Source organism: Carcharodon carcharias, chromosome 13 (genome assembly GCF_017639515.1).
Source record: "Carcharodon carcharias isolate sCarCar2 chromosome 13, sCarCar2.pri, whole genome shotgun sequence".
Classification (NCBI taxonomy): domain Eukaryota; kingdom Metazoa; phylum Chordata; class Chondrichthyes; order Lamniformes; family Lamnidae; genus Carcharodon; species Carcharodon carcharias.
In genome coordinates this window covers 16,689,809-16,704,710 of record NC_054479.1, presented here as the reverse complement: position 1 = coordinate 16,704,710, position 14,902 = coordinate 16,689,809, and the positions used below count along the sequence as shown (strand labels likewise).

General features: G+C 44.1%; 1 protein-coding gene across 1 annotated transcript in view; it reads left to right on the top strand.

Annotated features, from left to right (window-relative positions):
* Positions 1-14,244: 14,244 nt before the first annotated feature.
* The window catches only part of myo1ha (myosin IHa), a 71,373-nt gene continuing 70,715 nt past the window's right edge, over positions 14,245-14,902 (top strand). The window contains exon 1 of the mRNA XM_041203007.1: positions 14,245-14,370. Within this exon, the coding sequence (XP_041058941.1) occupies positions 14,245-14,370 (126 nt within the window). The remainder of the gene's footprint in view (positions 14,371-14,902) is intronic.

Genomic DNA, 14,902 nt, shown 5'->3' with positions numbered 1-14,902 from the left:
CGCTATTGGTTGCCTGACTGGTCCATCATGCCTTTCTACCGTACCCTCCGACCTCACCGCCCCAATTAGAATGTGAACTGTACATAATTGGAATCTTGACTCTGAGTCAAACAGCCTCTTGTCCCCAACTTAAATATTTTTTAAAATCATAACTGAATATTCATGGGAAATGTGAAAAAAACACTCCACTTTTTTTAATGCTGCTGTGTTTTTCCTCTCGGATTGCTTACACCCAGTGTCCTCGAGATTAATCAAGAGGGATTGTCAACCCCCACACCCACTTTATTAACAACTTGGCTGTGATGAGGAACTCAGTGGGTATGGATCCCGTGTGCATGTTCACCACTGCCTGGCACCCCAGCTCACTGTGCCATTGCGCTGTGTCGCTGAGCTTTGGCACATTACCAAAGCTCAGATATTTCCTTAAGCTATTCTTGTGCCATTCGCTTGTCATTTTACTGCCTCACTTTGCTATTGAGTGCAGCTCCGGGAAGCTGTAAGTTTCCAGACTTGGGGAGGGAACGGGGGCAATCCATCAATGACACAGCGCAGCTAGTGAAGGAAGTATTCTCTTGGCTTGGCTTTGTCCCTGGTGGTGGTTATCAGTTAACCCTACATTGACAGTCAGTAAAATGCATTGACAGTCAGATTCTGAACCAGCAGACAGGGAAGATCCCAATTTCGTTCAGAAGTCTGCACTGATTTCGCTGATCAATGACTCAGGCAGCAGTGGGGCTAACTACTCTGGCCCTCAGGACTTTCAGGGGTGGGACATGAAAGTTCTGAGGTGACGAGTAACTCACCTCCTGACTCCCCAAAGCCTGTCCACCATCTACAAGGCACAAGTCAGGAGTGTGATGGAATACTCCTCACTTGCCTGGATGAGTGCAGCTCCAACAACACTCAAGAAACATGACACTGCCCAGAGCAAAGCAGCCTTATTGTTGGCACCCCTTCCACCACCTTCAACGTTCAGTCCCTCCACCAACGAAGCACAGTAACAGCAGTGTGTGTACCATCTACAAGATGAACCGCAGCAACTCACCAAGGCTCCTTCGACAGCACCTTCCAAACCCGTGACCTCTACCACCTAGGAGGACAAGGGCAGCAGATACTGGGACTGGGCCCAAGCCTGGGCCTCACCATCTTCGTCGCCCGACAGCAGGTTGACGACTCCGGCTACCACCGCTAGCCCTGGCCTCATTCCGTCACCCCACCACAGCACCATGGAGCCTGGAGGGAAAGTCGAGGGACGCGGGGGAGGCCAAGCAACTGGGAGAGAGCGCGGTATCCAGGTTGGTGGAGGTTCAGCAGCGGTAGCCGAGCTGCTGCCTCATCCTCTCCAGTTGATTCAGTTTAACAGGAGTTCCCCACAGCAAAGCAGAGCAAAGTGAATCAGTCTCAAGCAACTAACGCTGTTTGTAGATAAACATACATGGAAGTTACGTTGTGGAAATAGGCCATTTGGTCCAAACAGTCCTTTCTGGTATTTACCCTGCAGAGAGTAAGTAGACCTCCCCTGTCTCCATCCGTCCGTCCACCCATGGACCTCAACATGGTGGCACAATGGCTCTCTTCGCTCGGGGGTGCAGCACACTGATTGTTCAATGCGTTCGCCTCTGACCAGCCCTGATATGCGGCTGGTGACTGAGGTGCCCGCATCTTTCCTTGGAACTGAGCCACAAGTGGACCAGACGTGACTGACATTCCAAAACAGTCAGGGGTTTATTTCTGTGACCGTGCTGCCCTTTCAAGGCTACTCAGGAAAGAGCAGCATCTCGTTCAGAATAAAACTACAAATCAATCTTTTTGGCTTCGGGTATTAGCTTCCAACCTTCCTGCTCTTGGGATGGAATTTGGGTTCCCCTTATCGCATCTCAGCAGCTCCTTGTTTAGTTTGGCTTCGGATTATCAGGAAGGGAAACTGAATCCAGGAAATTCACCCTAGGTCCTTGGCCAGGAGCTGCCCTGTGGGGGCTGGTTCTCAAAATACCCTGTGACAATCAGTTGGATAAAATCACTAATGGAATTCAGTCCTTCTTATGTCCGCTTCCTCTCCTCAGTGTGGTAAGATTTTAACAGTGCTATTTTCTCAGTCAGGTCACTGTCCTTCTTATTTGGGTCCAGAAATTAATCCCAGCAGCTATTCCACTACAGAGTGCCTCACAATTAAACTCGATCATGTCTTTATCCACGATTTCCAAAGCAGGTTAATGGAAAGCAATCAGAAGTCTGTACCAAGGCTGTGTACTAAGGCTGATCATTTTCTCTTACTCGCATTGCGAGGCACAGACACTAACTGTGGAGAATCACCACTTGAGTCGGTTCCTGTCCTCAACCAACAGCCACACACAAGTTTCCCAATAGCTCACACTGGATTGCAAATCGATTTCTTTCACCGTTCTAGCCCAGGAGACACTGAGGGAAGTTGCAGGATACCCACCACCCTGTGGGTTAATGTCAGCTAACTCAGCTCCACCAGGGGTGCAATGCCTTTGCTGACTGAGCCATTGATCCATACCCTTCAAGCCTCTCTGATGACTTAGTTCTATCATGAGATAGTGAGACTATTCTACTGCTATCCTGGCCGATCTCCTATCTCTCACCCTTCAGAAACCTCATCTCATCCAAAATTCTGCTGTTTGGATTCTCTTTCACCCAGTAGCCCTATGCTCGCTGACCTACATTGGCTTCTGAACCACCAACACCTTAATGTTAAAATTCTCACACCGATGTCCAAATCTCTCTGCAGCCTTAACTCTCCTATCTCTATGAATGTCTCCATCCCTAGAACCCTTTGAGAATCTTGCTTTCCTAGGACTCTGGCCTCTTGTACATTCCCCAATTCCCCTATCTTACTATTGATGGCTGTGCCTTCTGCTGTTGAGGTCCTAAGTTCTGAGATTCCCTCCTCAAACATCTCCGTCTCTCCACCCCTCTTTAAGGTACTTGTTAAAACCTACCACTTTAACCAAGCTTTTAGTCACCTAGCAGGTCTGGCAGCATCGGCGGAGAAGAAAAGAGTTGACGTTTCGAGTCCTCATGACCCTTCGACAGTTCTGTCGAAGGGTCATGAGGACTTGAAACGTCAACTCTTTTCTTCTCCGCCGATGCTGCCAGACCTGCTGAGTTTTTCCAGGTAATTCTGTTTTTGTTTTGGATTTCCAGCATCCGCAGTTTTTTTGTTATTATTATTTTAGTCACCTATCCTGTTATTTCCTTTGGATCAGTGTCATTTTTTGTCTCATTACTCTGCTGCGAAGCTTTCCTGTGTTAAAGGTGCTATATAAATGCAAAGTGTTGTCGTTCCAGTGGGAATTACATGGGCACATCACCCAGTAGGATGATTTCAGCAAATAACCCTGAGCAGCATAGATACAAGCAGTGCTGTGTGAATATGTCCTACAGGATATTTCACTGGGCACGGAAACAATAGAGTTCACAATGATGTGGCCAGTGAATTGTGAATCACAGATTACACCATAGTCTTAACCCTTTCAGTACCACGTACGAGTTTATTTATCCTGTCGCTGTTGGGCCATGGGACCAGGCCTACCTGGGGAGGCCCCTCATGAGTGGCAACAGTTTACAACTGGACCACAAGTTTCATGTGAATGATTATCCCAGTTGCTTCTATAATGTGGTTGCATCAATCTGGAGAATCTGATCTATTGATTGGCTTAAAGATTTAACCCTGTCTTCTGAAATGGGAGTAGGAAGAAAATTGGATAAAAACCAGATATTTAAATGAAGAAAAAATAAAATTCAAGTTAAAATCAGCAAAGGTAAAAGTAAAAAATGAATGGGAGAGCAAAGGATAAAAAGACATATTTTATGTAGAATTGTGTCTTTGCTTAGACTGCAGTAATAAAACTATTTCTGATATTTAAGTAGATTTATCACTATAATGTTAACATTACTTTCAATAGCAGAATTTGTCAGCCAAGAAATTGACAAAATTGGTCAGCTTTGGGGGACCTGTCATCTTCCTGAACTCACCAGCAACTTAAGGCCTAACTCAGATACGACCCACCCTTTAGAAATCCTTTGCAAACTTTAGCCTTGTTAGGCATGGTGTCTGCCCCAGTGTAAAAAATCACTGAGGGTAAATATAGTGGCAGGGCAGTGGGCATGATATTGTTGGAACTGAGTATGCCTGAACACTGCTAAATGAGACAAGACTGCCCCTTCAAGCTCCAGGACAGCAATCTGACAGTGGGCCAGGCAGGAGAAGAATCCCTCTTCCTTCTCAAAGGGTCGGAGAACAGTTCCTGGCTGCCAACTTTTGCTAAAGTACAAGGCAAAGCAGGTGGCAGCCATGTATTGAAAGATTGTTGAGTGTGACTGCCATCTCTTGTTAGGCATGGGGCACTGCTGTGCTCTGGAATGAATATTCTACTGTGCCAAGTGGGTAACCTTCTTCCCTTTATGAACACTGTTTCTTTTTGAAAGTCGCTGTGCGTGAATTGGTTGCCACAAATTACTTCATGGGCTGTAAAGCGTTTTGGGGTATCCTGTAGTATGAAAGGTGCTACATAAATGCAAGTCTTTCTTTTATCAGATCCATAGAATGACATAGAAGTTATGACATCAAAGCAGGCTGTGTGGTCAACCAGTCCAAGTTGGTACTTATCATCCACACCAAGGGTAGTCCACGTGCCCACTCTGCTCCTATTTCCCTTTATCCCTCTTCCCTTCAGTGGCTGAGACAAATAGCTTAGAAGCCTTCACAGGGAAATGAGATTAATACATGAGAGAAAAGGGAATAGAAAGAGATACTGAAAGCTGAGATGAGATAGTTGGAATAGGAGAAGACCCATGTGGGGTATAAATCCCAACACAGACAAGTTTGACCAAATGGCCTGTTTCAGTGTTGTAGATTCTCCGTCATTCTATGCAATGTTGGCATGGTTTCTGTTTCAATCGATAACACCCCCAAGCCATTCTTTACCCTCACAGCCCTCTGTGTATAAAGGTTTCTCCCACTCTCTGCCCTAAACCCCTCCCATTTAATCTTATAATCTGCATCGCCTTGTCCTAGACCCCACAACCATTGGAAATAGTATGGTTCAATCTACTCTGTCCCATCCTTCCATAATTTTGAAAACCTTCATCAAATTACCCCTTAATCTCCTCTGTGCTGTTGAAAACAGCCCTATTTTTTGGAGTCTTTCTTTGTACTTTTATAATGAATCTACACTCTCTCTCTATTGCCTCCCCTGTTGAGTTCTTACTTCATGTGGATTCACCATCAAATTTTGATTTGTATTCTGTACTTTTTGGCAGAAAGCCTAGTATTTTGTTAGCTATCTTAAGGTCAGATTCACTGGAAATGCTGCCTCCTGTGAGCCTGATCGCCCCAAATCCCTCAGCTTTTCCATCAAACTCAACTTTCCCCTGCAATCAACTTTATCTTTACCAAAATATATTACCACATATTTACTGACATTGAATCCCATCTGCCATTTGATTCACCATCTTATCAATGTCCCATTGCAGCTTCCTTTGGTCCTTGACTTATTTACCTATGTCTCCAGTTTTAATGTTGTCTGCAAATTCGGACACCACTTCCTCAGTAGCCAAACCATTGGCGTCTTTAATGAATGACCATTACAGTCTCTCTTCGCATCTTGTGATAATCATATTAAGTTATTTTAAATAATGTTCACAGGAAACGGGGAAGCAAAAGAAAAATAAATTAGGTCCTTCTGGATCACCAGTCTCAACACTTTTTTTGGCCTTTTGCACATTTCAGTTGTCCTTGAACATTGCCTCCACCCTGAGCTTTATCCACTGTAATTCAAACTGACAGCAACATTGGTCTCTCTTCCTGACTTCCTGTCCAGAGGTCATGACCCATGTCTTGTTTTCTTCTACAAAGCCCTCCAGTTATCAGAGTGGATTGTGCGCATTTCAAACACTAACCCTCCCCACAAACACCCAGCCTTTCATGTTGCAATAAATAATAATATTGGCTTCTATTGGTTAGGCCTTAATCTCGATCCCCAAATATTTTCCTGCACATAGATCCACCTCTTATGCGATCCGCATTTATATGTACGACCTGTATAAATGAATGTGCTGTATGCTGAAAAGGCAAACCAGAATAGCAGACCAGAGACACAAAATCCAGACCAAAACAGCAAGAGAGGTGGAAAAGGTAAGAGCAAAAGGTTTTTATTATGTTAAAGAGAAAATAGAGATGTTGGAAATTGGGAAAATGCAATGGGAGAATAGAAAATGCTGGGAAGACACAGCGGGCCCATTAGAGACAAGAAATTCAGTTTAAAGTTTCTGATGGAGACCCATTGAAGGAACTGGTCTGAACTGCTGGAGGCTGTTGGGAACTGTTAGCAAGGTTTTTTTTCCCTCAAAACATTAACCTCCTCTTTTTTTATACAGCTGCTGTACAACTTTCTGTGCAAATCTATAATATTTGTGTTGCTGCTGATTGTTAAGTGAGAAAAGGTTTTGGCCATTTACACATTCAATAACATATTTCCGTTGAGCTGGAGCGCTAAATTCTAAAATATGTTTATCAATTTATTGTGAGTCTATATTTAGGAGGACAGTGTACATGCTATTGGTCAATGCCGAGTTAATCCACATAATTTTAAAACCTGCAGTAGTGACAGGTTTGTGGCTCTTCGCAGACCTATTTGGACTGGGTTTCAAGCTATTTGCTTTCAACATTCATTGCACTAGGGTGTAGGACTTTGGCAGCCTGCAACAGAATTGTAGACTTAGATAAGCATCATCTTGGTAACGTGAACGAGGGATAGTCAGAACAGCCCATGTAAGTTTTGCAGCACTGGTTTCTTCAGCAAGCGTTGTGATGATCTATTTGTGACTAAATGTTGCATTTCTCTGTGATTGGGGATTATTACAGAACAGTGTTTTGAAAGCACAGGGAGAAACCTTGCCAAATTTTATACAATGGATGTACTTAAAGCAGAATTCATGATGTCTGAGCATTACGGTGTTCCAAATATTCAACATCAGTTTAGAATGTGGAACTTGCTGCCACAGGGAGCAGTTGAAGTAAATGGCAGAGACGGATTTAGGGGAAGCTAATACACGAGGAAGAAGAAAATAGAAAGATACGTTTTTAGGGTGAGATGAAGAAGGCAGGAAGATGCTCATATGGAGAAAAAACACCAGCCCAGACCTGTTGGGCCAAATGTCCTGCTTCTGTTCTGTTAACACAATGTAATTATACTCATACAGTAATTTTAACACAGCCAGATCTCTCAGCATGCTTCATATGGTGGAGGTGGGGTCGGGGGAGTTCACAGCACAAGGGGAAGAAATTTTAGGCGGGCCAATCGAGGATATGGTCCAAGAGGTGGATTCGAAGGCTCTTGAAATTAGGAGGGATGTAGTAAGATGGCGAAGCTTAAGTTGAGGATTCCAGAGGTTTGGTCTGTGATTTCTGAGGGCTTTGATATCAATAATAGGAGGATTTTTTAAATGTTCTGACTGTCAGAAGAGATTTAAAGGTAAAAGGAACCTGCTGAAGCACCAGCAAGCTCACACTAGAGAGAGAGAGACTGAGCACCTGCTCCATGCTTGGAAAAGGATTCTCTCAGTCATCCAGTCCCTACGAACACCAGTGAGTTCACACTGTGAACGTCCCAACATAATTGCCCGGATGCACCTACTAGGAATCTTCTTCCCTAATCCTGCAGAGTACCAGGCCTAGGCTCAGGGTACATTCCCAATTTAATGAAACATGGCTGTCACTTGTGTAACTAAAGATGCATCTTCTTGGATGTGGGATATGTGACACCTATTGGCTGATCGTTGCCATGTCAGTACCGCCAGTCCATAGAGGACAAAGAAAAGCCCTCCACCCCACTCCCCTCCATTAGTCCTCTTTATAAGGGGGATGAAACATTTTCCCCTCAAAACCTTTGGATGTTCAGTCCGCAACACAGTCCTGAACCCCCAAAAGTTCTACTCCCTTACAATGAATAAGAGGCCAGAAAGCCCCTCCCTAACCAATCCAGCAGCCGCCCAGCAGATTCCAATTCAGGGCCAAGGAAACTCTGGGCCTGGGAGTCCCACCTCCAAACATACTTCTCTCCATGTGAGGAGCTTGTGTGAGGCATATAGATGCTCCCCCCTTCCCTCTGCCCCACCAAACAAAACCTCATAGAAACTGGTAGTGAAAGCCTAGACCCACCATATCCAGGTACCAGACTAAATTCTGGGGCTATTGCCACACTCTCACTTGATATACAATGCGTGATAGGTGGAAATTTGAGGCCCACAGTCAGAGGAGTAGATGGTGCCAGCCAGCTCTAAGGCTAGAGGAAACACTGTGGGATGAAGCCATGGAGAGATCTGTAAACGGGAACAAGAATTTAAATTCACTGCACTGGAGGGTGAGGAACCAATGAAAGTTGGTGAGGATTGGATTAATGATGAACAGGACTTAGTACCAGGTAAGATGTAATCAGAGTTCTTTGTTTTTAATTCATTCATAGGATGTGGGTGACACTGGCAAAGCCAGTATTTATTGTCCATCCATAACTGTCCTCAAGGAGGTGGTGATGAGCTGCCTTGCTGACCCATTACAATCTGGTGCGGCAATTTGGTATTTGAGTAGAGTTGTGCTTGGGAAGTAGACAACAAAATGGTTGGAAAATTTGAGCCTGGAGATGACAAGAGTATGAATAAGGATTTCAGTGGCAATGGGAGTGAGGTAGGGATGGAGTTAGGTGATTATTTCTTAGGTGGAAGCAAGCTCAACTCACCTCAGAACTGAATTATCCACCATTGGTTTTAGCCTGAGCGAAAGGTTAGCGATAGCCTGGGAATTGGGTAGAATTTGGGGCAAGGCTGCAGAGTTTCTTGGGAGAAATGAACAGAATCTCTTCAGCCTTGTTCATGTTCAATCCAAAAGAGAAAAATTAGGTTTATGATGGTCTTAACATCTTCAGTGCATCAGCTCACTGCTCGTTTACAACACACAATCTGTCACAGTCTTAAGTTTAGGGTTAATTGGTTGCCCAATTGCAATGGTGACATCAACACTTCAAAACATAGAAACATGGAAAGGTATAAGACACAGAAGGAGGGTATTCAGCCCATCATGTCTATGCAGGCCAAAAATAAAGCTATCCAGTCTAATCCCACCTTCCAGCTCTTGGTCGGCATCCCTTTGTGGGTTATGACATCTCACGAGCATATCCAAGTGTTTTTTTAAATGTGATGATGGTTTCTGTCTCTATTACCTTTTGGGGCAGTAAGTTCCTGACCCTCACCACTGTCTGGCTGAAAAAAAATTACTCCTCAGCTTCCCTCATTTACTGGTTCTATGGGAAAATCTCTACATTTTCCTACTCAAACTGATATATGACAGAGTTGACTGGAGGTGCTTATCCACATTCACGTTGAACGCTTATCAAAGATATTTCCTTTTGCATTAATAAGTCGTTTCACTGTGGGACCTGTTTGATTTATATTCAGAGCAAACAGATTATATTGACAGGGTTAGGGACTGTATTTCCTGTGTTTAATGGTTGCAGAGAGGGCTTAGGAAATATGGATGAACCTCTGAGATACCAGCCCTCCTTTATGTTACTTCAGGAGCTTCCCCCATGGAGGATGGAGTGTTTGCACCTACAAATAGACACAAGAGCAGTAATCCAAATGAGGTGGGAAGGGGAACTCTGGGCTTATTTTTCTCCTTTTACAGTTGCATCAACATTGAGGGCCACCCAGAAAAAGAGGAGGACCAGAGCAAGTCGTGAAGCAGCCAAGCCACATTCCTTTATCAAAGGGAGTTTGGGCCAAAGCAACAGTCTGCAGGGCCTCTGGATGCTGCTTCCCAAAAGGAGCCTGGACAGCATCAGCCACAGCCACAACGGCAAGGGATAGGCCTGGACTGGGAAGTACCCTGGCCATGGAGGCGACCTGACGCTGTTAATCCAGCAGCTAAGCAGAACTCAGAAACAGGGACCAGAGGAAAATAAGCCCCACTGAGTCCTGGAGTCATGGAGTCACTTATGGCACAGAAGGAGGCCATTTGGCCTATCAAGTCTATGCCAGCTTTCCTTGGAGAGTTCTTGTCAGTAATTTCAGTTCAATGTCACTTCAGCTGTAGCTGCTGGCATAGAATGTACATCCTTATTGTCACTGCACTCCAATAACTCATTGTGGGGAGCACTTTTAAACATTTTTGACATAAAGATAAAAGAAATAGGAGCAGGAGTAGACCATATGGCCTATTGAGTCTGCTCCATCATCGTGTGTCATTGGCCATAACTGCACTTTCCTCCCACTCCCCATGTCCCCTCATTCCCTGAAATACCAAAAATCTGCCTATCCCAGCCTTAAATATATTCGATGGTGGAGCATCCACAAACCTCTGAGGTGGAGAATTCTAAGATTCATAGCCCTTTGAGTGAAGAAATTTCTCCTCGTCTCAGTCCTAAATGATCGGCCCCTTATCCTGAGACTGTGCCCCCATGTTCTAGATTCCCAAGCCAGGGGAAACAACCTGTCAAGCTTCTTCAGAATCTTGTTTATGTCTATGCGTTAGGATGCCATGTAAGTTTAAGCATGTGAAATTGGTCTATACCAGTAGCTCGAATGTGATCATTGCAAACTGGCCGGCAATTTTTTATAGTGTCTTGCTGTCTTTGCCATTGAACAAGGTCAGAGAAACAACAAACAGCTGGAGACTAGATCACATAACAATAGCAGATAGCGCGATGTCTGGTGCTGGTGGGTTGTCCCAATTCTTGGTGAAGTCATGCACACTAGTATAAACTGCGATCACTGTGCCAAATTCCACATTCCTTTTCGAAGATTCTAACTTGTCATCCTAGCTAATGGAAAATAATTTACTCAGTTGAGGAAAGGAGAATGCCTTATAAGTTTTATTTCCTCATTGGAAGATAAGCACTGCTGCAGCACAATAAATAGCCATTGTCAGAGGAAATCGTAGAAGAGAAAAATAGTTTGTATTTTTAGAATCCTGGGCAACAAAGTGTTTTGCTAATTAGAGCTGAAACAGGCAGAGATTGCGGAACTGAGCATCCTGTGGTGACAGGAGGCTCTTTCCCATGGTGACAGGAGGCTCTTTCCCATGGTGACAGGAGGCTCTTTCCATGGGTGACAGTTTGGGCAGCTCTTTTTGGCAGCTCGTGTCTTAACCTTTCTGACAATTCTAGCTTTGGCGGTAGCTTCCCTTACCTCCACTCTTCGACCCTTCCCTCTGCATCACAACCTTTCTTCCCGGTCTCGTTCTCTCCCTCTCTGGTAAAATTCAACTTCAGTTAAGGACACAATATAGGTGGTTGCAGATTGAACACCAGATATACACCCAGCTTGATCTTGCTTCTCATTGTCTCCCTCGGGCAGGAGAACCCGGTGGCATATGTAACAACAGCACCTTGCTAATTATGTGGCAGCTTTATGCTGAAAATGTCGCTTCAAGGGAGTGGCCATCAAACAACATTTGACACATATGGACAATATTAGGATGCACGACCTGGGTCAAAAAGGTAGGTTTTAAGGGGTGTTTCTGGAGGAGAGAGAGGTAGAGAGATGGAGAGGTTTGGGGAAGGAATTCTGGAGCCTAGGCAACTGAGACACATGGCAAGCAATGGTGGAGCAATGAAAACCAGGGCTGCATGAGAGGGTTAACGGGTGATTAATCTGCTGTAACCAGTTTTTCACCCCCTGCCAAATGTGAATTTTAACTTTCTATATTGCTCTCTCTATTTATCCCTCAACACACATAATCGAAACAGATTCATTAGTCATTATCTTATTGTTGTCTGTGGGAGCTTGCTGTGCACAAATTAGCCCCCTCATTTCCTACATTTCCACAGTGACTTGGCTTTGTAGTAATTCGTTGGCTGTAGGGTGCTTTGGTACATCCTAAGATGATGAAAGGCGCTATCTAAATCCAAGTTATTTTCTCGAATGTGGTCGGTGAGGCATTAGGCTGTGTTTTGTGCTAAGGCTGATCAATGGGGAGGTGAGACTGAGTGTGTTAGGGATGTGCTGGACTAACTAAGGGGAGAATTTAGATTTTCAGTTCGGCCCAGGTGGCCCTCGCATTTTTAATCGAACCTCATCCATGGGCGGGATGAGTTTTTATGAATGTTTTTGAAATCTTGCAAATGTTGTTAATAAAATTAATACACATGTCCCAGTTCATGTGACAGTTTCACATGAGGGGACATGGTCTAAAGTTTTTTTTCTCCTTCATTAAACTTTATAAACTTTAAACTAATCTCCCTGATGCACCTCTGTGACTCTCTTCCCCCCACCCCCAATCCGCACAGGGAGTGCTCAGCACTTCTGGGTGCACGTCACGCTGGCTGGGCCTTAATGGGTCGCCCACGTAAAACAGCAGCGCAGACCCGCTCGGGGATGCCAATCAGGTCTGCGCACGCCCCTGCACAACCCCACCCCCCCCCCAATAGGGGGGGAATTGCATATTTTTTAAGAATTGATTATGCCCTGGTTTAATAAAACAAACAGATTCCTTTCCTGTGATCATTCCACAGGTGATCTTTGATAATTAGCTAATTGTGAACACAGTTAAAAAAAAAATTCTTGAATATCTCACGCCAAGAGGCAGGACTCATTTGTAATCACATTTTGTCAGGTGGGTGTGTATTTGTGCTAAAGTTTGAGGCCTTGAACAGTTTTTAACCTCTTCATTGAGATCCTGCTTAATGGGAAACAATAGGAAACAAACAACTTACAGACTATTCTCCCAATAACTAGCTCGTGGCCTTGATTCCCATTCTCTCTCTCCAACTTGCCCTGAAAACACTTTGGCCATTCGAGGGTAAGATTCTGCAATATATATTTCTCCTCTTGCTCAAGAGACTATTCTCCCTAGGCAAGTGTCACAGGTTGTTTGCTCCGGGTTACAGTCGAGTCTGTTTGTTTAACTTGCATATGCAGTCTCTCTAGCAGGGTTTTTCGGACCGTGTCAGAAATGGTAACCGTGGCTAATCTTTTTCCCTTCCTAACCTAACAGGGCTGAATCCAATCATAATGTCTTCTGCCTCTGCCCTGAGACCAGCCAATTCAACACAGAGCAGGGATCTAATTCTACACCTGTTATGACTCCAGTCCACACAAACAGAGCACTTACCAACTGAACTATTTTATTCTCCTCTTCTGCCTTTTGCCAGCAACTTTCTCCCTCCCATTCTTTCTGTTGCAAGGACATTGCTGGGGTACAATTCTGCCATTTAGTTGGTCATTTCTCACAGCGAGCATTAGGAGGCAGTTTCAATGCAGAAAGCATCACAGTTAAGAGCGACCAACATGCACATACATATGAAGGGGGTTCATTGTCCCCTTTCTGGCTCAGTGGCAGCTGAGATCAATTTTACTACTCCACTCCTTACTCCAATGCTGAAGATCATTTAACCAGACCAGTGTTTGAACCTGAGGCCTTCTAGTGGGTGAGGCTCGGCTATATCGAGTTACATTCATGTTACGTCGAGTCTGCAGCCCAGAAACAGACCACAGTCTAATCTATGCTGGCATTTATGCACAACAAATGGTGTCCTCTCCCCCTCCTTCATCTTACCCTATCAGCTTAACTGTAGTAGTAAGGTACATAAAAGGTTAATATGGGAGTACAGTACTACCCACACAGTGATAGAACCCAGTGATAGACACAGAGCCAATGTCAGTCTACAGATGGATAGGGATGGATAAAGACGTAGACTGGAGTCAACTCCATACCTGCAACCTCTACTGTAAATATGTAGATAGCTATGAGTTGTTAATGAAGACTTGCTGTTAACATACCCTAAGCTATGAAACCCATTTCATGGTGTCTAAAGCAGGATACTCCATTAACCTTCTATTTCTTTCTCTCTCATGTGATTACGTAGCTTCCCCCTTAAATGTATATTTGCTCTTCATCTCAGCTACTCCTTTCTTGTAGCAATCTCCATATACTCACCACTCATTTAGTAAAACATTTTCTCCCAAATGCAGTATTGGATTTGTTGGTGACTATTTAATATTTAATATTCTTTAACCAGTGCTAATTTATTTTTTATCTCTTGACATACACACCAATGATGCATTTGAGTGTATATCTTCTATTTAATGAGAGCAGCCATTTGCCGTTCTGAAAATATTGTCACTGCAGGACAGGAATTGATTCTTTGTGCCTCGATGGAGCCAACTTCCTTTCCTTTTTCTCTCTCTCTTTAGAAGAAAGAAGCGGGAAGTAGATTCCACATCAACATGGAAGGAGCGCTGACAGCTCGTGACAGAGTGGGAGTGCAAGATTTCGTCCTCCTCGATTCTTACACCAGCGAGATTGCCTTTCTGGACAACCTCCGCAAACGCTTTCGGGAGAACCTTATCTATGTAACTCTGACTTTATACTGTCTGGTTCCACAAAAAAAGTTCATCATTTGCCTAAACTAGAAGCAGTATTTTAAGTAAATCCAATTTATCTTTAACACAAATTCTTATTTATCATCATATATTTTTGGAAACCCATCATCGTAAGTAGCAGAAAGGCAATCCAAAATTACATTGGGCCCAAGCACTATCAGTAGGCATATGTCGACTCCATGGTTACCCATTGCCATGACTGCCCTCATCTTCTTTTAGGTACCTCCCCTTCAGCGACAAAAATAACTGGAATTTATATAACACTTTTAATGTAATACAACACCCCAAGGCTCTTCATTGGAGCCTAAACAAGCAAAAGCTGACATTGAACTAAGGAAGGAGACATTAAGACAGGTGACCCAAAGCTTGGTGAAAGAGGTGGATTTTAGGCAACTTTTTAAAAGGGGAGGAAGAGGGAAGAGGCGAAAAGATTTGGGGAAGAGATTCCAGAGCTTATGAACATAAGAAATAGGAACAGGAGTAGGCCATTTGGCTCCGCAAG